This window comes from Scyliorhinus torazame, chromosome 28 (genome assembly GCF_047496885.1).
Source record: "Scyliorhinus torazame isolate Kashiwa2021f chromosome 28, sScyTor2.1, whole genome shotgun sequence".
NCBI classification, from domain to species: domain Eukaryota; kingdom Metazoa; phylum Chordata; class Chondrichthyes; order Carcharhiniformes; family Scyliorhinidae; genus Scyliorhinus; species Scyliorhinus torazame.
The window spans coordinates 37564556-37588707 of NC_092734.1; the positions used below are offsets into that span (position 1 = coordinate 37564556).

General features: G+C 51.2%; 1 protein-coding gene across 1 annotated transcript in view; it reads right to left on the bottom strand.

The window, feature by feature from the left end:
* The window catches only part of LOC140403686 (sorbin and SH3 domain-containing protein 1-like), a 186776-nt gene that overhangs the window by 108171 nt on the left and 54453 nt on the right, over window positions 1-24152 (bottom strand). Inside the window, 9 exon segments of the mRNA XM_072491857.1 lie at window positions 2063-2192; window positions 3402-3449; window positions 5154-5216; window positions 10842-10904; window positions 12432-12506; window positions 13775-13838; window positions 18800-18960; window positions 20112-20141; window positions 23729-23873. Coding sequence (XP_072347958.1) covers window positions 2063-2192; window positions 3402-3449; window positions 5154-5216; window positions 10842-10904; window positions 12432-12506; window positions 13775-13838; window positions 18800-18960; window positions 20112-20141; window positions 23729-23873 — 779 coding nt within the window.

Consider the following 24152-nt stretch of genomic DNA (forward strand, 5'->3'; position numbering starts at 1 on the left):
CCCCTGGTGACCGACCCCTCCACCCTGGGAAAGAGTGCCTGCCCATGTCCCTCATAATCTTGTAGACCTCTATCAGGTCACCCCTCAACCTCTGTCACTCTAATGAAAACAGTCCCGAGTCTATCCAGCATAGCTTACACCCTCCAGACCAGGCAACATCCTGGCAAACCTTAGATTTACAGATTTTAAAAATGGACACACTTGCATCCATATAGTGCCTTTCATTATATCAGTGATGTGGAGATGCCAGCGTTGGACTGGGGTGAGCACAGTACGAAGTCTTACAACACCAGGTTAAAGTCCAACAGGCTTGTTTCGATGTCACTAGCTTTCGGAGCGCTGCTCCTTCCTCAGGTGAATGAAGGGGTCTGTTCCAGAAACACATATATAGACAAATTCAAAGATGCCAAACAATGCTAGGAATGCGAGCATTAGCAGGTGATTAAATCTTTACAGATCCAGAGATGGGGTAACCCCAGGTTAAAGAGGTGTGAATTGTCTCAAGCCAGGACAGTTGGTAGGATTTTGCAGGCCAGATGGTGGGGGATGATTGTAATGTGACATGAATCCCAGGTCCCGGTTGAGGCCGCACTCATGTGTGCGGAACTTGGCTATAAGTTTCTGCTCGGCGATTCTGCGTTGTCGCGGGTCCTGAAGGCCGCCTTGGAGAACGCTTACCCGGAGATCAGAGGCTAAATGCCCTTGACATTATATCAGGACAGAGTTTTGCAGTCAGCCAATGAAGTACTCTTTACGGGTTGTAAAGGTGGGAAAAGGCATCTGGGTGGGAGAGGTCTGGAACTCTCTCCCACAGATGGCAACTGATGCTCCATCAATTGTTTATTTTAAATCAGAGGTAACTAAACTTTTATTAAGCAAAGGATTATGCCTTAAGGGATGTGGGCCAAAGACAGGAGTTAGGCCATAAATCAGCCATGAGCTCAATGAATGGCAGGACAGGCTCGAGGGGCTGAATGGCCTACTACTGTTCCTAACCAATTTAAGCTCTGCAGGATTGAATAAACAGCAACGCGACAAATCAGCTGTTTCTGTGACGTTGGTTGAACATAGAACATTCCAGCGCAGTACAGGCCCTTCAGCCCTAGATGTTGCGCCGACCTGTGAAACCACTCTAAAGCCCATCTACACTATTCCCTTATTGTCCATATGTCTATCCAATGACCATTTGAATGTCCTTAGTGTTGGCGAGTCCACTACTGTTGCAGGCAGGGCATTCCACGCCCTTACTACTCTCTGAGTAAAGAACCTACCTCTGACATCTGTCCTATATCTATCTCCCCTCAATTTAAAGCTATGTCCCCTCATGCTAGACATCACCATGCGAGGAAAAAGGCTCTCACTGTCCACCCTATCCAATCCTCTGATCATCTTGTATGCCTCAATTAAGTCACCTCTTAACCTTCTTCTTTCTAACGAAAACAGCCTCAAGTCCCTCAGCCTTTCCTCATAAGATCTTCCCTCCATACCAGGCAACATTCTGGTAAATCTCCTCTGCACCCTTTCCAATGCTCCCACATCCTTTCTATAATGCGGCGACCAGAATTGCATGCAATACTCCAAATGCGGCCGTACCAGAGTTCTGTACAGCTGCAACATGACCGCATGGCTCCGAAACTCAATCCCTCTACCAATAAAAGCTAACACACCTTACGCCTTCTTCACAACCCTCTCAACCTGGGTGGCAACTTTCAGGGATCTATGTACATGGACACCGAGATCTCTCTGCTCATCCACACTGCCAAGAATCTTACCATTAGCCCAGTACTCTGATAAGGAGAGGATAAGCAATGACCAGGCCACGAGGGAGAACCACCCCAGGGCCTCTTCGAATAGGCCTCAGGCCTGTTCCATCTACTCGAGAGGGCCGGCAGGTCCCGCAGTTGAAATGTCTCAATCGAAAGATAATACTTCAGACAACGCAGTATATCTTCAGCATGGCACCGGTGTCAGGCTAGCATTTGAACCCTTAATGTGCTGACTCGAGAGTGGGGAATGCTACCCAACCGAGCAGGGCTTGAGGGGGGGGGGTACAGACTCTTACCTTCCGGAGAGCGGTTTTAATGATGAAGACCGGGTGGGCAGAGGCAACGTAGCTGATCTCCGCTCGACGAACTCAGAGTCAATGGTGTCTCCTGCACTCTTGGAGCGAGGCACAAAGGTCTGACTTTTCACTGCGGAGGGTAAATGGAATCCGTTAGAGAAACAAATACAGCAGTAATTGCCCCCTCAGCAGTAATTGCCCCCTCAGCAGTAATTGCCCCCTCAGCAGTAATTGCCCCCTCAGAATAAGTTGTATCTCTGAGCGGAGTTAACTGGTCTCAATGGTCAAGCTCACAAATGGAGGTCAGCCACATAGACTAAACTCTGCAGCATTCCACTGGAGCACATGCTCGATAAGATTGCATCTCACTTTAAGAGAATTAGTTAGTCCAATGAGATAACTAATTTTGGACAATCACTGTAAATAAGGAGGCTCCTTGAGGGAGGGAGAGAGAGAGAGGTGGCTCTATTACAGAACCATGTTAATTTAACACAAATAAATAAGCCTGGCCTAGTCTCATGGGACCACGGAATCATGGCACAGCAGGGAATCAGTGCCTAATGAAGGCAAGGAAGGAAAACTAAAAGTTAATGAGAACCAGGGTGGCACAGCGGTTAGCACTGCTGCCTCACTGCGCCAGGGACCCGGGTGTGATTCCGGTTTCGGGTGACTGTCTGTGTGGAGTTTGCACGCTCTCTCCGTGTCTGCGGGACTGTGGGAGGAAACCGGAGCACCCGGAGGAAACCCACGCAGACACGGGGAGAACGTGCAGACTCCGCACAGACAGTCACCCAAGCGGGAATCGAACCTGGGACCCTGGAGCTGTGAGGCAGCAGTGCTAACCACTGTGCCACCGAGCAAAATCAATTGCAGCCTTTCAAGAAATTATAGTGATAGATGCGATTGGTTCAAATTGGCAGCCGCTAGATTGGCCACTTCCAGCAAACCAACATGGTTATCTGAACCAATCAGAAAAGCCTCTCCTTTGATTTATTTTTGTCCGCAACAGGCTCGATGCCCCCCACACAGTTATCGGATCAATTTCACCTTAAATCGATTGAAACCCGTGGGATTGTGTGAAACTGCAGTTTTGTAACTCCCTCAATATCGGCTGCAATAGCAAGTAAAATTGGGCAGTGTTGTTCCTGATTCTATCAGTTTGCCGATGGGGTGGCCAAGTTAAAACAATCCCCTTAATGTGCAACAAACTAATAATAACCTTTTAATTATACGAAGGGATTATTTAGACCTGCCGTGATCTTACCGAATGGTGGGACATGCTCGAGGGGCTGAATGACCTCACCCAGTTCCTAGGTTTAGACAAAAAGGTGATACTCACTGTCTTCAGAGTAATGGTAAGGCGAGGAATAATACTCCAAGTCCTCATCTGCAAGGAAAGCACACAATAGGATAAGATCAACCTCACTAACATTCGATGTTTCGCACATTCCCGTCTAATTGGTGTCTCGACGCTCCATGGACCTCACTCCTCACACTTAGCTTCAGGGGAACTTGCCCTGGATTGGAAACCTGTGAAATGAGTGCAAACCATCTGAACCTGCGGCATGATCTACAAAGTTGGACGCTTATGGGGTTCACCAATGTTGGACTAAACAGTCAGCTTGAGTTGGGAGTTTCCAGAAACTTCTAAAATGCGCCCTCCCAGAGCTGGAACATTCCCATCAAGCACCTCTTTGGAAAATTACCCTTCTGGCCATCTCTTGTCTACTTAAGCCTGTGCTGGAATAAAGAATATTTATATTAATGCCATAACCCCGAGGACCACGGGGAAACAATTATCGATCTCCCCGTGGTGCTCGTGGAGTGCGAGCTTCCCAGGTAGGGAGCTCATTGAGGCCTATACATTAAAGCCGGCCCAAACAGGGACAAATTAGTTGTCCCAACTGGATTGTGGAGTCTTACTGACATGGGCCGACTATTGTGCATTAGTTTAAATTAAATCCCTGTTCCCCTACCGCTGGCTTCCTCAGTTACTAACATTCTGTTGAATGTTTTTCAACGGATTTTCAGCTAAACTCAGTGTTGAATATATTCACCGCCCTTTCAGCCAGGGAATCCTCATCCAGATCGCAACAACCTGCTGCGTAAAATAGTCCCTTCATCTCCCATCTGGTTTTTTTCCCAGGCTCCCTTACGTCTGTGTCACCAAAAGCAAAGAACAAAGAAAAGTGCAGTAAGAAGTCTCACAACACCAGGTTAAAGTCCAATAGGTTTGCTTCGAATCATTTGCTTTCAGAGCGCTGCTCCTTCCTCAGGTGAGATGAAGGAGCTGCACTCCGAAAGCTAGTGATTCGAAACAAACCTATTGGGACTTTAACCTGGTGTTGTAAGACTTCTTACTGTGCCCACCCCAGTCCAACGCCGGCATCTCCACATCAAAGAAAAATACAGCACAGGAACAGGCCCTTCGGCCCTCCAAGCCTGCGCCGGCCATGCTGCCCGTCTAAACTAAAACCTTCTAACACTTCCGGGGTCCGTATCCCTCTATTCCCAAAGTATTCATTTATTTGTCAAGACGCCCCTTAAACGTCACTATCGTCCCTGCTTCCACCACTTCCTCTGGCAGCGAGTTCCAGGGACGCTGTGTGTAAAAACTTCCCTCGTACATCTCCTCTAAACCTTGCCCCTTGCACCTTAAACCTCTGCCCCCTAGTCATTGACTCTTCCACCATGGGAAAAAGCTTCTGACTATCCATTCTGGGAGCACTGTCCTCTTGGTTCGCGACCCTCTTGTCAGTGGAAACAGTTCCTCCCCATCCACTTCACCCCCCACGATTTTGAACGCCTCGATTAAATCTTCCCTCAAACTCCTCTACTCTTAGGAGAGCTCTCCCAGCTTCACCTAGCCTCTCCAGGTGACTGAAGCAGCCCCCCCCCCGCCACCCTCGCGACCGAGTGCCATGCGGCGGGAAGGGCACTTGTGCATTGAGGCAACAGCTGCTGATTACAAAGCAAAGGGAATGTCAGAGGGAAGACTCCAGAGGCTCGCGAAGCACACTGGACTTGATTAATAGAGGCATAGAGTGCAAGAGCAAGGAGGTTATGCAGGAAAATGAGGAGATAAAGATACCTTCGAGAATCTCTCTCTGAGCAACCTCTGAGAAGACATAGGTTGGGATGTAAGCGACCTTTTCTACGGAAGAAACGGAAAGAAGGAACTAAGGTGGATGATGAGAACAAGCAGCAGCAAAATGAAAAGAAGGAACAGTCGTCTGGGAAAGGGCGCACAGGAAAAGCCAAAATCAAAACGCACTGAAGGATGAGAGCGGAGAGTTGTTCTGAGCTGGAGCCCTCACAGAAATACTTCGCCCACCCTCTCTCGGGGTCTCCCGGATACAGCACGACAGTGCTCCGGTGCAGCACGAAAGTGGCCACTCCACATGTGAGAGGAGGCTATTCGGCTTGCAGGGACCTCACAGTCAAGGGCGATCCTCCCCTCATTGTCCGCATACATACACATTCAAACAAGGGGCTGCAAATCCGAGCCCAGGCTAGTATTTCCTTTCCCAGGCCAGCGCCGGAGATGTCAGACACAGGTCCCCCCGCCCCGCTCCCCCCCCCCCCTTCCCCCGTGGCACCGAAATCCATGAAACCACCAGCGGAGGAGCAAAATGATCCCGGAATATGGATTGGCAAATCAATGTTGGTGTAAAACACGCAATCTAACCTTATCCCGGTTTATTTGGGCCGGAGCTCATGTTTCCAAGCAGGGGAACTAATCCCGTCAAAACTGGAGAATTCAAATGAAACGCGGTCCACGTAAGGAAGGGAAGTCACCGAGACCACCCAGCCACTCACTCGCACGAACGGAACTTGGTCCTCGCTAAGCTTCACTGCACGTTCCGAAAACAGCAAAGCTGACAAAAAACTCAACATTACTCCAAGGTATTTGGCCAGCCTTATACAACATGGCTTAGCATTCATAGAAGCATAAAAAATAGAAGCAGGAGGAGGCCATTCGGCCCTTCGAGCCTGCTCCCCCATTCATTGTGATCATGGCTGATCATCAAGTTCAATACCCTGATCTCGCCTTCCCCCCATATCCCTTGATTCCTTTAGCTTCAAGAGCTGTATCAAATTCCTTCTTGAAATCACACAATGTTTTCATAGAATCATTGAATTTACAACGCAGAAGGAGGCCATTCGGCCCATTGAGTCTGCACCGGCCCTTACAAAGAGCACCTCACTGAAGCCCATGTATCTACCCTACCCCCCGTAACCCAGTGACCCCTACTTAACATTTTCTTGGACATTAAGGGCAATTTATCACGGCCAATTCACCTAACCCGCATATCTTTAGACTGTGTGAGGAAACCGGAGCACCCGGAGGAATCCCAAGCAGACACGGGGAGAACGTGCAGACTCTGCACAGACAGCACAGAAGCACAAGTGGATAGCACTGTACTTCACAGCTCCAGGGTCCCAGGTTCGATTCCCCGCTGGGTTAATGTCTGTGCGGCGTCGGCACGTTCTCCCAGTGTCTGCGTGGGTTTCCTCCGGTGCTCCGGTTTCCTCCCACAGTCCAAAGATGTGCAGGGTAGGTGGATTGGCCATGCTAAATTGCCCTTAGTGTCCAAAAGGTTTAGGAGGGGTTATTGGGTTACGGGGATAGGGCGGAAGTGACGGCTTAAGTGGGTCGGTGCAGACTCGATGGGCCGAATGGCCTCCTTCTGCACTGTATGTTCTATGTTCTGTCAGCGACCCAGCCAGGAATTGAACCTGGGACCCTGGAGCTGTGAAGCAACTGTGCTAGCCACTATGCTGCCGTGCTGCCCATCTAACCATTTTGGACACCAAGAACAATTTAGCATGGCCAATCCACCTAACCTGCACATCTTTGGACTGTGGGAGGAAACCGGAGCACCCGGACGAAACCCACGCAGACACGGGGAGAACGTGCCGACGCCGCACAGACAGTAATCCGAGGCAGGAATTGAACCCGGGTCTCTGGAGCCATGAGGCAGCAGTGCTGACCACTGTGCCATCACGCCACCTCATGGCCTCAACTACTTTCTGTGGGAGTGAATTCCACAGACTCACCGCTCTCTGGGTGAGGAAATTTCTCCTCACCTCAGTCCGAAAAGGTTTGCCCCTTATCCTCAAACTATGACCCCTAGTCCTCGACTCCCCCACCATCGGGAACATTCTTTCTGAATCTACCCTGTCCAATCCTGTTTGAATTTTGTAAGTTTCTATGAGATCCCTTCTCACTCTTCTAAACTCCAATGAATACAATCCTAACCGACTTAGTCTCTCCTCATATGACAGTCCCGCCATCCCAGGATTCAGTCTGGTAAACCTTCGCTGCTCTCCCTCCATAGCAAGAACATCCTTCCTTCGATAAGGACACCAAAACTGCCCAGAATACTCCAGGTGTGGCCTCACCAACGCCCTGTACAATTGCAGTAAAACATCTCTATTCTTATTCTCAAAATATTTCGCTATGAAGGTCAACGTACCATTTGCCTTCTTTACCGCCTGCTGTACCTGCGCGCTTACCTTCAGTTACTAATGCACCACGAGGAACCAAGGCCTCACTGAATATCCACCTCTCTCGATTTACACCCATTCAAGTTCCTCTGCCAACCTCGCACAACAATACCTCTCAAGCAGAACGTCCACCAAGAGAGCTGGGATTCAAAGATAAATCACATCCTTGCGCAAATTGCTCCACTGTGATACCACTGAGAAACACCCATCTGTGTAGCTACTTCCCGTCTATCTGGGAACATGCGGTTACAGTTGTATTTATTAATGATCGACGGGAGGAGACTCAAGGGAATGGGTAACTCAATGACAGGAAGATGCAGGAAATGTTTAAAAAAGTGAAAAAGATCTCCAAAACCTGCGGAAGAAGCCAAATGGCTGAGTGAAAGAACCTGGCCAAATTGGTGGAACGTCAACAACCTCCGAATTTCCATTTGTCAGTCGCGTAACGAATATGCCGCCGAGATTAGACCTCAACAGTGCAGAGAATATCGAACATGTCCCATTCGGACCAACAGCTGTTGTCTCACTAAGAGGTCCACAGTCTTGTGTTTTCGAATTCAAAGTTGCTGATGGTTAACTATGTCCTGTGGCCATTCCCCTGCAGAACGGATGTACCGCTTTGGATACTGTTGAGGGGAATGATCTCTCGGGGGAAAGCAGCAGCAGCCAAATTTGTTGCACCACAGTTGGTTCTGCTGCAGAGGGGAAGAGTAAAGAGCGTGGGAATGCAAGCAGATTCAACTGTCGCGAGAATAGACAGGCGTTTCTGTGGCCGCAAACGAGACTCCAGGATGGTGTGTTGCCTCCCTGGTGCTAGGGTCAAGGATGTCTTGGAGCGGCTGCAGGACATTCTGAAGGGGGAGGGTGAACAGCCAGTGGTCGTGGTGCACATCGGTACCAATGACATAACTAAAAAAAAAAGGGGGATGAGGTCCTAAAATCAGAATTTAGGGAGTTAGGAACCAATTTGAGAAGTTGGACCTCAAAGGGAGTGATCTCAGGATTACCACCAGTGCCACGTGCTAGTCAGAGTAGGAACAGCAGGATATATCGGATGAATACGTGGCAGGAGAGATGGTGCGAGGGGGAGGGTTTCAGATTCCTGGAGCATTGGGACCGGTTCTGGGGGAGGCGTGACCTGTACAAACCGGACGGGTTACACCTGGGCAGGACTGGGACTGATGTCCTCGGGGGGGGGGGGGGGGGGTTTAAATTAAAATGGCAGGGGGATGGGAGTCAGAGGAGGAGTCTTTTGGAGGGTCAGCGCAAACTCGATGGGCGAATTGGCCTCCTTCTGCTCTGCAGAGATTCTATCTCCCCATCCAAGTGCTATCTTGTGTATCAACGACAGGGGTCAGGTTGCAGAGGTTCCAATCGGTCCTCTGGCCCCATATTGAACAAGCACAGACTGAGGCTCAATTGCAAAGCCCTTCCCAGTTGATTGTTCTGCTACCAGACACTGCCCCAGGTCGACATGTGAAGAGTTTGGACAAGGTGTGGGGCGTAGAGTGACCAGTGAGGCCGAACCCCACCAAGGTGATCAACTAACGTCACGAGAGGAGGAGGAGGAGACAATATCGGCCAATGAAGTCACCACACTCTTTCAAATCGGTGCGCGGGCAGGTGGACCTTCACGGTGACGGGCAGGTGAAGAGGCCAATGGTGGAGGCAGGAAGTTGGGGGTGGGAGGTCATAGAACAAAGAACAAAGAAATGTACAGCACAGGAACAGGCCCTTCGGCCCTCCAAGCCCGTGCCGACCATGCTGCCCGACTAAACTACAATCTTCTACACTTCCTGGGTCCGTATCCCTCTATTCCCATCCTATTCATGTATTTGTCAAGATGCCCCTTAAATGTCACTATCGTCCCTGCTTCCACTACCTCCTCCGGCAGTGAGTTCCAGGCACCCACTACCCTCCGAGTAAAAAACTTGCCTCGTACATCTACTCTAAACCTTGTCCCTCGCACCTTAAACCTATGCCCCCTAGTAATTGACCCCTCTACCCTGGGGAAAAGCCTCTGACTATCCACTCTGTCTATGCCCCTCATAATTTTGTAGACCTCTATCAGGTCTTCCCTCAACCTCCTTCGTTCCAGTGAGAACAAACCGAGTTTATTCAACCGCTCCTCATAGCTAATGCCCTCCATACCAGGCAACATTCTGGTAAATCTCTTCTGCACCCTCTCTAAAGCCTCCACATCCTTCTGGTAGTGTGGCGACCAGAATTGAACACTATACTCCAAGTGTGGTTCTATACAGCTGCAACATGACTTGCCAATTCTTATACTCAATGCCCCGGCCAATGAAGGCAAGCTTGCCGTATGCCTTCTTGACTACCTTCTCCACCTGTGTTGCCCCTTTCAATGACCTGTGGACCTGTACTCCTAGATCTCTTTGACTTTCAATACTCTTGAGGGTTCTACCATTCACTGTATATTCCCTACCTGCATTAGCCCCTCCAAAATGCATTACCTCACATTTGTCCGGATTAAACTCCATCTGCCATCTCTCCGCCCAAGTCTCCAGACAATCTAAATCCTGCTGTATCCTCCGACAGTCCTCATCGCTATCCGCAATTCCACCAACCTTTGTGTCGTCTGCAAACTTACTAATCAGACCAGTTACATTTTCCTCCAAATCATTTATATATACTACGAACAGCAAAGGTCCCAGCACTGATCCCTGTGGAACACCACTGGTCACAGCCCTCCAATTAGAAAAGCATCCTTCCATTGCTACTCTCTGCCTTCTATGGCCTAGCCAGTTCTGTATCCACCTTGCCAGCTCACCCCTGATCCCGTGTGACTTCACCTTTTGTACTAGTCTACCATGAGGGACCTTGTCAAAGGCCTTACTGAAGTCCATATAGACGAATAACTCCAGGAAAGTGTCAAAACGGAGTCGGGAACCTTTAGCTCGAACTGTAAATGGTTGCCCTGCAGTTCAGGCTGCAAAATATAATTGTGAGCGCAAGTTGAGCGCAGCGGGAAAGGAAGTTCTTTGCCAGGCCCAGGTTGCCCCCGTGTTTGACGGAATTTAATCGGAGCTGGTGCACATCTCGGGGAGTGTAGCAGTCCCCCGGGGCGAAAGCCCACCTCACCGAGCACGACAATACCGATTTACATTGGGGCACGTGACCCTGTGAGAATATTATCACAGCACAGCTGTTAGATGCAAGGATAGGGAAGCATTTCCAACTCTCGGCTCCCTCTGAAAGCAACTGAAATGAAAAAGGAATCTGTGGGGTAGATGGCATACCCCGTTACCTTCAGACTTGGGGCTGGGCGTTGCCTCAGGAAACGTGTAGCTGGGTCGGTAAGGATTCTCTTCTGCGGCACGGAGAAAAGCAAGTTGAAACTCTTGCAAAACAGACCTCTCTCTCCTTCCTCTGCCACCCGATCAGGAGCAGGCTATTTGACTGCAGGAGGAATCACAGCCAAGTCCAATCCCCAGCAGCCGCCACTAGCATTGCGAGCAACACTGGCTACCAGCACCCCGGTTACCAGTTATTTTAGTTTCCCTCCCCAATCCCAGAGGGACTCAAATTTATTGGCCCCAACTCTGACTTACACAGAACACACAGTGCAGAAGGAGGCCATTCGGCCCAGCGAGTCTGCACCGACCCACTTAAGCCCTCAAGTCCACCCTATCCCCGTAACCCAACAACCCCTCCTAACCTTTTTTGGACACTAAGGGCAATTTATCATGGCCAATCCACCTAAACTGCACGTCTTTGGACTGTGGGAGGAAACCGGAGCACCCGGAGGAAACCCTTAATCCAAAAGTCTGGACTAATAATCCAAAAATCCCATATCGACATTTGGGGAATTTGAATTCAATTCATTAAATAAAATGGAGGGGGAAAAATCTCGTCTTCAGTGACTGGATTGTCCCTTTAGGGAAGGAAATCTGCCGTCCTTACCCCGGCCTGGCCTACGTGTGACTCCAGGCCCACAGCAATGTGGCCGACTCTGAAATGCCCTCCGAAATGGCCCAGCAAACCGCTCAGTTCAAGGGCAATTAGGGAGGGGCAACAAAGGTCTGCCTTCCCAGCGATGCCCACACCCAGGATCGGGAAGCCCCAACCGTAGCCTCAGGAAATCCAGATACAAATATCTCAACAAATCTCCTCCCCAAACCCCTCGGCAGCTCCCGGTTTTGACCGGTTTGTTTGTTACGGGCAGGGGCAATGGGTAAATATAGAATGACATAGAAACAACAGCAAAAGGCAATTCATCCCATCTAGTTCATTCATGTTCATCCTCTTCATCAACTAATCCCGTGAGCCCACCACTTTCCACATCCCCGCTGATTCAGTCACCTATCCAAGATTGACAGAGTCCCCGTCTCAATCTGCAAATACACTCAGGAAGCTCATTACATAACGAGGCAAATGTTACTGCCGGATTTAACCCTCTCTAATTCCTCCATTTCGATGGAGAGTTGGAGATTAAATGTGTAATCCCACGGGCAAATCTCAAACAAGCAAGGATCTGACAGCAAACCTTTAAACATTTAACATTAAATTGAAAAGCAACTTGGAAAATTGTGGGTTCAACAGATTTAAAACACTTAACAGCATCTCACACGCACTCTCTCCCACGCAGCCAGACGCACTCTCTCCCACGCAGCCAGGCGCACCCACCCGCCCAGCCAGGCGCTCCCACCCGCGCAGCCAGGCGCACCCATGCACATTCATGCAGCCTCACAGATACACGAGCCCACGCAAGCATCTGCAGACACACCCACACCCACATATGCAGACACATGCAAGCAGACAGACACACAAGCAGATGCACACACACACAGAAACATACACACAGATGCACACACGCAGACCCACACACGCGGGATACCTTGTCTTTTCCGCTGGCATTCAGGAGGTTCGGGAAAGCTGTACGTAGGGTGGTACGGATTTTCCTCAGGAGTGTCTGAGTGGAAAGATAGCAAAGCAAGAGACAAAAACAACAAGAGGAGAAAAAAATAATGTAGACTCAAAAGTGGGAAGACAAACCATAAGAAAGAATTCAACTTGAAAGGGGAGCAGAAATAGACCATGGTGCCAGGGAGGTGCAAGTACCTGATGGAGACTGTGAAGTGAGCTTCGTCAAACCCAAAAAACAACAACGGACCAAATACCATCCCGAGTAATCGACAACAGGCTAACGGGGCAGACTGTACAAATAGGCCCACACGGTTTGGGGCCAGTCTGAGTACACACCCAGGGTCTCACAGTTGCACCAAGCATGTCTCCGCCACATGGGGAAGGGTCCCAGAGCGCTCCGAGTCCGTCTCCGCCACGTGGGGAAGGGTCCCAGAGCGCTCCGAGGTTGAGTTCTAAGTTCTTGCTCCCGTGCCAGCCTCCCCGAACAGGCGCCGGAATGCGGCGACTAGGGGCTTTTCACAGTAACTTCATTGAAGCCCACTTGTGACAATAAGCGATTATTATTATTATTGTTGGAGAAAGCTCTTGCGGGAAAGGCGCAATCCCGGGAAACCTGTCTGTCGCTTTGTTTCAAAACCTGCGGGAGAGCGAGCGGCCGCACATGGCGACGCGGAAAAGCCACTCCCAACATCCTCCCCTGCCGCTAATTGAGGAACATTCTCACCCGGCTGTGGACTATGGGTGCACATGGCAGTGAGTGACTTTGTGTCGAATTACGTAGCACGTACGGCACAGAAAGAGACCTTTCAGACCACCTGGTCAATGCTGCACATGCCACTCCCCCCATTCCGAACCACATCACCAACTCAGCCATTTATTCCTTTCTGTTGTTTATGGACCCAGCCTCTCCTTCAATCCATCTCTGCCATTTGCCTCAACACTCCCAGTGGAAGCAAGTTCCTCATTCTAATCGCCCTCTGGGTCAAGCCGTTTCACGAGCTCCCTTTGGATTTATTACCGTATATCAATGAACTAGTTCTAGTCTTCCCCCACAAGTGGAAACATCGTCTCTCTGTCCACCCTATGAAGGGCGCTCATAGCTCCGAGAAAGATCTCTATCAGAAAGAGGCGAACCTGAATGAGGGAGCGTCTGTGGCACGGGTCACTGTCCTGCTCATCGCTACCCTGCTGGAGGGAGGTAATAACTACACGAGTTGTTTCAAAGGGTCACAGAACGAGGAAGGGTAACTGTTCGATTCTGAGGCATTGGGAGCCGGGGAATCGAAAGCCCAACTCTCCCCCAGGCCACGTTACCTTTGCTGATTTTGTGGATCTGTTTGAACATCGTCTTGTACCAATCTTTCGGCCTCTCGACATTCTGCAAGTCGGATGAAATAGAGAGGGGAAAATTAAATATGGCACTGAGTAAGCTCCCCATTCCACAGCAGAGAGAGAGAGAGAGAGAGAGGGAGGGGCAGGGAGTGGGGGAGGGAGAGAGAGGCGGGGAGAGGGGGCGAGAGGGAGAGAGGGGAGAGAGGGAGGGGAGAGAGAGGAGGGAGGGAGAGGAAAGGTGAGGAGGGAGGGGAGAGGGAGGGTAGAGGTGGGAGGGGCAAGGGAGGAAGGGGAGAGGAGGGAGGGGAGAGGGAGGGAGGGGAGAGGGAGGGAGGGGAGAGGGGAGAGGGAGGGAGGGGAGAGAGGGAGGGAGGGGAGAGAGGGAGGGAGGGGAGAGAGGGAGGGAGGGAGGGGAGAGAGGGAGGGAGGGAGGGGAGAGAGGGAGGGAGGGGAGAGAGGGAGGGAGGGAGGGGAGAGAGGGAGGGAGGGAGGGGAGAGAGGGAGGGAGGGGAGAGAGGGAGAGAGGGGAGAGAGGGAGGGAGGGAGGGGAGAGAGGGAGAGGAGGGAGGGAGGGGAGGGAGGGAGGGGAGAGAGGGAGGGGAGAGAGAGGGAGGAAGGGAGGGGAGGGAGGGAGGGGAGAAGTGGAGAGAGAGAGGGAGGGAGGGGAGAGAGGGAGGGAGGGAGGGGAGAGAGGGAGGGAGGGGAGGGAGGGGAGAGAGAGAGGGGAGAGAGAGAGGGGAGGGAGGGGAGAGTGGGAGGGAAGGGGGAGAGGGAGGGAGGGGAGAGAGAGGGAGGGAGGGAGGGGGAGGGAGGGGAGAGAGAGAGGGAGGGGGGAGGGAGAGGGAGGGGGGAGGGAGAGGGAGGGTGGGAGGGAGGGAAGACCAGCTTTTTAATGCACAGAACCTACAATGACATCATCACTATAATGACAGTGTAGCTCAGAAACCAATTCACTAATGAAGTCAAAGCTGCCAAATGCTATTCTCTAATAATTTATTCAACACCAGATGCAAGACATGTGGACCAACTAACATTAATTTCAAGATGTGTGACAGCGATGGTGGAGTTGTAGAGCCATTTCCCGGTTTTGCCCAGCTACAATCCCACACTTCTGAGTGCCTGGATACAACGGTTTTGGAAACCATTTAAAATTTAGGTTTGGACATTAAAAAATCGTCCTGGGTAGAGCTTCGATAATGCCGCAAATATGGCAGGAAAATATTGAGGCCTACAAGCAAGACTGAACAATGCATTATTCACCCCATGTTCCAATCACTCCTTGAATGCTGCAGCTGAATCCTGTGAGGGAGCCGTGCAGTTTTTTTTCCCACTTTGTTCAAAGCTTGTATGCCTTCTTTTTGGTTTCCACACATCGGCGGAATACACTGCAATCGCGCTCGGTGCAGGCACATGGAAAACATTTGACAGGCAAAGGGATTTGTGACACCACGTGGCCCGCTCGTGCAGATGTTGAGGCTTTGAAACTGAACTTTGTCGATATAAAGGAATGCTTGTCAGACATAGCCACATTAAAATCACAGCAACCAGGTGTGAAAGCTGAAGCCAAATCCTTAGCAGAGAAGTTTGAAAAGTACGAAACTGCAGTTTTTACTGTAATCTGGAACCGTGTACTTCAAAGAATTAATGCCGTTAGCAAATGCTGGAAAATGTTGAAACAAGTTTATTGAATGCTGCACAATTGTTAACCTCAGTTGGAAGTTTCGTCATGGTAGTTTGAAGCAAAGGCATTCACATTAACAAAAATATACAGGTCCCTCTGATGATGGGAAGCATAAATACCACAGGAAGTAATTTTTTGATAAAACTAGAGACAATTAAATCACTATAAAAGGGAAAGAGAAGTTCATCATTGAGACCGTCAATATTTTTGGTGACACAATAATGGTGCAATTGCAGATTAGAAGTGAATCTCTGAAGACGGTTGACTTATTTTGCATGCTTGAAGGCCATGACCTGCCGCAATAAGAGGTTAATTGAATTCTACCGGGAAGGCATAGACACAATGGGTGCGATTCTCCGCTCCCGCGCCGGTTTGGAGAATCGCCTGGATCGCCAAATTTTCCCGCGACGCCGGTCCGACGCCTTCCCGCGATTCACGGAAGCGGCCAGATCGGCACAATCGCGTTTTGCGCGGCGCGGTCCAGTGACTCGCCCGAGACAGCCAAAATGGCGATTCACCGGTACCCGCGCGATTCTCAGTGCCGGATGGGCCGAGCGGCCTGCCCAAACCGGCGGGTTCCCCACGGCGCCGTCCACACCTGGTCGCTGCCGGCGGGAACGCTGGGGGTGGGGGGGGCGGCTTGCGGGGGCGGCGAGGGGGAATCCTACACCGGGGGGGGGGGGGGGGGGCCTCAAATGGGGTCTGGCCCACGATCGGTGCTCACCGATCGTCGGGCCGTCCTCTCTGAAGGAGGATCCCCTTTCTTCCGCAGCCCCGCAAGATCCGTCTGACATCTTCTTGCGGGGCGGACTCGGAGAGGACGGCAACCACGCATGCGCGGGTGACGCCAGTTATGCGGCGCCGGCTGCATCACGTACGCGGCGACAAGGCCTGGCACGCGTAAGTGATGCGGCGCCGCTCCTAGCCCATTATCGGGCCTTGAATCGGTCGGGATAGGGGCCGTTTCGCGCCGTCGTGAACCTCAACGGCGTTCACGACGGCACGAACACTCTGCCTCCATTTCGGAGAATCCCGCCCAATCTTTTTGAAGATGGAGTGAAACAATTCATTCATTTCATCAATAATGATGGGCTCTGTGCTTCAGGATCACCAGGTGATTTGTACAGACTTGTACATGATGCTTTGCAAGCAATGTTTTCAAATGTGGAATCCAATCTGAAGATATTTTTAACAACAGCTGTCACAAATGCTTCCGGTGAACTTCTTTCTCTGTATTATTCTTTGAATCAGAGAATTTACAATGCAGAAGGAGGCCATTCGGCCCATCGAGTCTGCACCGGCCCTTGGAAAGAGCACCCCACTTACACCCTATCCCCGTAACCCAGTAACCCCACCCAACCTTTTTGGGACACTAAGGGCAATTTATCACGGCCAATCCACCTAACCTGCACGTCTTTGGACTGTGGGAGGAAACCCACGCAGGTATTGAAATGAGTGGAAAAAGTATCCACGAAATTTGATGAGTAAGGAGCATTTGACAAGTTCAACAATACTGACAATTGAAAATGCATGCTCACAGGGTTTTAACTGAGGTGATGTGATTGATGATATTGTGGAGAAAAAGTGCAGAAGAAAAGCCATCTAATTTGCCATGGATTGCAAACAACTGACGAAGCAAGCACGTCTAAAAAATCTGGCCCTCGCCCAGTCTGAATTCTGTTCTTCAAGAGAGAGCTGGTCTGAGATAATGGCTGGGGGGTCACGTGCAGAGAGTAATAAGCGATGAGTAACCTTCAAGCCCCTTTACCGGCCCCCAGAGAGCCACTTAGACGATTAAAGAACGGAATCTTGCCGGACAGTGGCCAGTAAAGCCACCGAGGTTAGACTTGGACTGGACACTCCAGATCATCACACTGGTCTTTTTCTGGCTCATTCAGTCCAGCACTGGCCTGTGCTGCGGTCATATAATCGGCTGATTTCTCCAGCCCGTTCCTCATCAGCTCGTTTGCTCGTCTCAAGACGCAGGGACCACAAACATTGACCATCTCCAACGTCACGCTGCCAACAGGCAGGCTCGCAGTTCAATTTATCAATTACAGTGCAAGCTTGTTGTTGCCATGAGTTAAACGGCTCCACCACAGCCTTCCGTCAAGCTGCGATTTTGGGTTTCTGTGCCTTGCATTGAGAGAGGGTGGGCGGGGTCAGGAGGGCACTGACATCATTGTGGGTGTAGCTTGACACCATTGAGGGCGGGGCTCGACATCATTGGGGGTGGGGCTGCGACATCACCAGGGGTCAGGGGGATAATGTGGGGCCCCCTGCACAGAGAGACAGCCCGGGGCCCCAAAAAGTGTGAGTCCGCCTCTGGGAGAGAGGGAGGGAGGTCAGAGAGAGGGAGGGAGGTCAGAGAGAGGGAGGGAGGTCAGAGAGAGGGAGATCAGAGAGAGGGAGATAGATCAGAGAGAGGGAGATAGATCAGAGAGAGGGAGATAGATCAGAGAGAGGGAGATCAGAGACAGGGAGGGAGATCAGAGAGGGAGGGAGATCAGAGAGGGAGGGAGGGAGGGAGAGAGAGAGGGAGGGAGGGGAGGGAGAGAGAGGGAGGAAGGAGAGCGAGTGCCAGAGGGGGCAGAGGGACGGAAGGGAGAGAGAGGTGACAGAAAGGGGACAGGTTGGAGAGGGGGTTGAGGGGAGAGAAAAGGGAGAGGGGAGAGTGGGGAGAGAGAGAGGAGAGAGAGAGGAGAGAGAGAGGAGAGAGAGAGGAGAGAGAGAGGTGAGAGAGAGGTGAGAGAGAGGTGAGAGAGAGGGAGAAAGAGAGAGAGAGGGGAGAGAGGGGAGAGAGAGAAGGGAGAGGTGAGAGGATAGAGGGGAGAGAGAGAGAGAGGGGAGAGAGAGAGAGAGAGGGGAGAGAAAGAGAGAGAGAGAGAGAGGGGGAGAAAGAGGGGAGAGAAGATAGAGAGAGAGAGCGAGAGAAGGGAGAGGTGAGAGGATAGAGGGGGGAGAGAGAGAGGGGAGAGAGCGAGAGGGGGAGAGAGAGAGAGAGGGGGGAGAGAAAGAGAGAGAGAGAGGGGAGAGAGAGGGGAGAGAGAGGGGAGAGAAGATAGAGAGAGCGAGAGAAGGGAGAGGTGAGAGGATAGAGGGGAGAGAGAGAGGGGGGAGAGAGAGAGAGAAGGGAGAGAAAGAGAGAGAGAGAGAGAGAAGGGAGAGAAAGAGAGAGAGAGAGGGAGAGAGGGGAGAGAAGATAGAGAGAGAGAGCGAGAGAAGGGAGAGGTGAGAGGAGAGAGAGGGGAGAGGAGAGCGAGCAGCATTACACCTGCTACCAAAGGAGTTAGCAACTCAGGTCAAACAGTCTGGGGCTATCTCACCTTGATACCGAGATCCTCAGGGGCCATGAAGGAAGATTGAGGGATCCGTGTGACTTTCTGGTAACTGCTGTCCATTGCCGGTGTCGTGAGAACGGGAGGAAGGATTATTTCCGAAGCTGGGACTTCTGCTCTCTGATCAGTTAGTGTGTCTGTCACGGAATCTGGGAAGAAAATAAAGAGCTCAAAAATGTACAGTGGCAGAAATACACCAAGTTTGCAGCAATGTTTAAACCATGTGGGCCACACAATTCCTAATTAGGAAGCAAGTTGAATCAATATTTAACCTCTGGGGTTGACCACAGTTTTGACTGTGACGGGGAGCAGTGGCCTCTGTTTGATGACTGGCTGTATTCTCCAGTGACTTGGGCAAGTTGGCACGGGTGACAAATCGCAAGATCCTTTTTAAAAAAAAAAATCTAATTCTGGTCCTTGGTGAACACGCATCAAATTGAGTGCTGTGTTGTTGAGGAGAGGAGCTGGGTACAATTGTCATCCCACCCTTCCTCGCCCGATCTCTCGCACTCCCTCCTCTCCATCACTCATACACCCTATAATGCCAATACCCCGTCTCTGCGTTCACTACGGGTATCCAGCACTTCACCATGCAACTGGGAAGGTTCATTGAAGAATGCACCGTCCAGGATTCTCCTGTGCAGGATGTCTTCTCAGACCGAGCTACAAGGAGACTATTCAGCCCATCATGCGCCTGCTAGCCCTTGGGAGAGAGGGTCACCCCATTAGTCTCTAACCCCTGCTTTTCCCCTGGGCCCAGTGGTCAGCACTGCTGCCTCACAGCAACAGGGGCCCGGGTTCAATTCCGGCCTCTGGTGGACTGCCTGTGCGGAGTCGGCACGTTCTCCCCGTGTCAGCGTGGGTTTCCTCCGGGCTCCCGGTTTCCTCTCACAGTCCAAAGATGTGCAGATTGGGTGGATTGGCCGTGCTAAATTACCCCTCAGTTTCCAAAGGTGTGCACGTTAGGTGGGGTTGGTCGTGATCAACGTGTGGGGTTACGGTGATACAACGGTGAGTGGGTCTAGTTAGGAAGCTCTTTCGCAGGGTTGGTGCAGACTTGATGGGCCGAATGGCCTCCTTCTGCGCTGTATGAATTCGATGCGTGTGTGACACCTAGCCAGCTGGTACAGCCGAGGAACGGGCAATGCCAGGGACACCCATACAAACAAACAAAATGCTGTCTTTCGTGCTGTTGCATCGTCGTGTAACCCTGTCACAGATTGGCCTGTCGCAGAATAGAAGTTTATTTAAAACATAAACAAAACGTACAAATTACCGCTAACCGGGTAGCTGCCCCTACCTGACAGGGTGTTCAGGCGCCTTTGTTGTTCTGGAAAGAGACAAAATATAAAAACCAAGTCAAACATGCCTTCTCAGGTCGGGCACCCTCACTAACCCCGATGGAGTGGAGACGGGGCAGGCCCCGAAGGCTCCGTACTTCATCCCAATGTCCATTCTTCATCCTCATTAGTGAGCGCCCTCGGGCTATTCGCCTGCAGAGGCATCGCCCCAGGGTCCCTTTGACGCTTGGGCTCCCCTCACAGGCCTCACCGAAGAGCTAAGAGGGACTAGATTAGTCCGGCCTCTCTCCCCTCCACCACAGGAGCCGACCGTCTCATCTTTAGCGCAGGCCCAGAGCTGCTGAAGCCCCAGGAGGATCTCAATGAACTTGACTTCGGGACACTGGCAAGCTTTGTGACAGTGCATTTGCTCCACTCCACCATTAGGAGGAGCTGTTTGTCCACTTTCTTTATGTGCACCCTCCGGCCTGGTGTCCAAGGTATCGATTCGGGTTCTGATCCAACTAAACCGGCAAAATGTGGGCGAGATGTTCAAACTACTCTTTAAATAGAGGGTGGATGGGGTGTAAATTTTGTGACAACTGTACAGGGCATTGGTGAGGTGTGCTGGCTACAGTTCTGGCCTCCTTACCTCAGGAAGCCCCCCCATCTCCCAGTGGCGGGAGATCCGGGAGACGATGGAGTGAACCTCAAATTGCATCAAGTGATGGATTTCAGAGTTTTGACCCATAAATGGACCCCAGGGATGATCATGCCCCTTGACCTCTGAACCTCTAAACTCCCAAATTCACTCACTAAACCTCGCCCCTCTCGGCACCTTTCTCTTTCCTACAAGACGCTGGTTGAAACCTCCCTTTTCGACCACCTTCTGGTCATTTATCCCAAAGTCTCCTCATCCGGCTTGCGGTCAGATTTTACAACACGAGAACGAGGAGCAAGAGTCGGCCATTCAGCCCCTCGCTCCCGCTCCCCCATTCAGTGCTATCATGGCTGATCTCACCCCGGCCTCATCTCCACCTTCCTGCCCGCTTCCCCCATAACCCTTCAACCCGCCACAAATTAAAAACCTATCTCCTCCTTAAATCCGCTTGGTGCTCCAGCGACCGCTGAACTCCGGGGTAGAGAGCTCCGCAGATTCACCACCCTTTTGAGTGAAGTCATTCCTCCTCATTTCTTTTTCAAATCTGCCACCTCTTGGCCTAAAACTATGGCCTCTCGTTCTAGAATGTCCAACAAGGAGAAACATCCTCGCTACGTCTCCCCTGTCAATCCCCTTCAACATCTTATATGCCTCAATTAAATCTCCCCCCTCATTCTTCGGAACTCCAGCAAGTATAGGCCTAAAGTGCTTCATGAGGCAAGTCCTTCCTCCCTGGAATCAATCTCATGAACCTTCTCTGATCTGCCTCCAACGCATTTACGTCCTTCCTCGGGTCAGGGGACTAAAGCTTTGCTTGCATTCCTGGGAAATGCTTTAGGCTAGTTCGGGACGAGGACATCCCTGGTCTCCAGCATTGCCATGAGAAAGTGTGTTGGGGGGGGGGCAGGGGTTGTATTTTTCAAAACACGGGAAATCTGTTTGGGCTATCCCGGAGCGTACAAGTGAACATCTGAAGCTTCAAAGTCATTGTTGGAAATTTGTGAAGCTTTCAGGCGATTTAAACGCCTGACATTGAAGCAAATCTCCACCCCGCCCCCCCCCCCCCCCCCCCGCCCGGGAAGGGGGCCACGGCGCTGAAAAGACCCCCCCCCCCACCTCTTAAGTAAGGGATTGAGCAGAGGGTTGCCAACTCTGATTGGATCGATTCCTGGAGGTTGATCACATGAGATGCTGATTCTGGCTGTTCCCCTCCCCCCCTCCTCCTCCTCCCAACACCTCCTCCGCTGATTGGCCAAGACTCACTCAGCGTCACACCTGTCCTCACTTGCTAGAAACAAATGAAGCTTCATCAAACAATTGGATATTTGTTGACAGTCAGTCAGACAGCATTGTTTTCCAACTAGCAGACAAACATGACGGATTTATTTTCATAGCCTGGGTCGTCAGGTGATTAATCTTCAATTGTGGTGGCGTTTGAGATCATCCTGGAGAGTTGGCAACCCCAGATTGACGCACAGTTGCATTGTGGGGGAGAGCCTGGGTGTTTCCTAACTGGCGCGGAATATCCTCAAGATTCCCTCACTTGATTTCCCCCTTCCCGCCACCCCCACTTTGTCACACAAACGTTGTCAAACCACGATGACACGGTGGTCAGCACGGCTACCTCGCAGCGCCAGGGACCCGGGTTCGATTCCGGACTCGGGTGACTGTCTGTGCGGAGTCTGCACTTTCTCCCCGTGTGTGCGTGGGTTTCCTCCGGGTGCTCCGGTTTCCTCCCACAGTCCAAAGATGTGCGGGTCAGGTGGATTGACCGCGATAAATTGCCCCTTTTGTGTCCAGCGATGTGTCGGTTAGGTTAAGGAGTTGTGAGGGTGGGGTGGGGAATGGGCCTAGGTGAGGTGCTCTTCCGGAGGGTCTTTCGGAGAATTATCAGATAAAAGGTTTGCCATTGAGTCACCTCCTTATGTGGATCAATATCAAACCTTTTGTTTCATAACTCTCCCGCGAAACACCATGTATTTTAATACATTAAAGGTGCTATGTAAATACAAGTTGTTGTTGTGATATAGTGAATAAAGGTGCTTCAAGAATATTAGAATCTTGGAATAATAGATTGGTTACAGCATGGAATGAGACCGATACAGTACACAGTGGCTCTCTGCAGGAACAACTCGCCGAGTGCCACTCCCACACAGCCCTGCAATGTTTCCCACTTATTATTTCCTTTTATTATCTTATTCTTTTACTATTTCCTGAGGTGTGGGCTTCGCTGGCTGGGCCAGCGTCTATTGCCCTTAAACTTGGGAGTCGACACTTCTATTCTGCAAAAGGCCTATCAGTGCCAGGGTTACATGGGGATGCAACAGCACGATGACACAGCTGGGTCATTCCTGGGGCATACAATCCTGGCCATGCTAATTTGGCATCGTGGCCTGGTCTTTCACTCCCGAATTGTTTGTATCCCCGGGGACTCCAGGGGAGACTTTGATGAGTTATAGTTTGGCAGGACGGAAAGGGGCCCTTCGCGCCCGTGCCGTGCCGACCTGTTTTAATCCCATTTTCCAGCACTTGCCGTGTATGGTTGTGGCGTTCGAATTGGTCGTCTAAACACTCCTTGAACGTTGAGGGTTCCCATCTCCCACCATCTTTCAGGTAGCGAGTTCCAGATTCCCACCATCCACTGGGTGAAAAAGATTTTCCTCACATCCCCTCTAAATCCCCTGCCTATTACCTGAAATCTGTGCCCCCGGTTACTGAGCCGTCTACCAAGGGCAACTCACCCTTCCTGCCCACCTTACCTATGCCCCTCAGAATTTTGTACACCATGATCAGGTCCCCCCCCCCCCTCTTCCTCCCTCAGCCCTCTTTGCTTCAAAGAAAACAACATCAAATGGTTCCTCGTGCTTTCTGACATCAATGCGTTTAGAAAAATGTAACAAACTTTGATCAAAACCACCACAAAATTCTGCGAATCGGGAGCGACTGGTTTATTTTTTTCGTGGCGCGCGCGGTTACCTCGGTTGTGCTGGAGCAAGACGATCGTTGGGTTCACGAAAGTGGTGGATGGGTAGGCCGAGAGCCTGCTGGACGACGGAAGGCTGGGACGCGCCTCCGGGCTCGCACTGGGCGATTCCCTCTCACTCACAGTGGACTCAACATCCTTGCAGTCAAGAGAACAGTGGGTTATTAAAAGAGACACTCGTCACGCTCAAGAGTTTAGCCACCAGCAACCCAGGCCCAGCTTGTTGCGAGTCATTGCTTTAGCCTCCAATCTCTACCCTTGGTCCCCTGCACTTGCCACCTGCCCTCCCCGCTGCCTCCTCTCATTCTGGGTAAATACAGTCCCGGTGTCGTCCCCCGCTGCAGAAAATACTCCACTCGCCAAACACAGACCATTGTCCCTCTGCCAGCTCGTCTGATAAAGGGGGCCAATTAACGC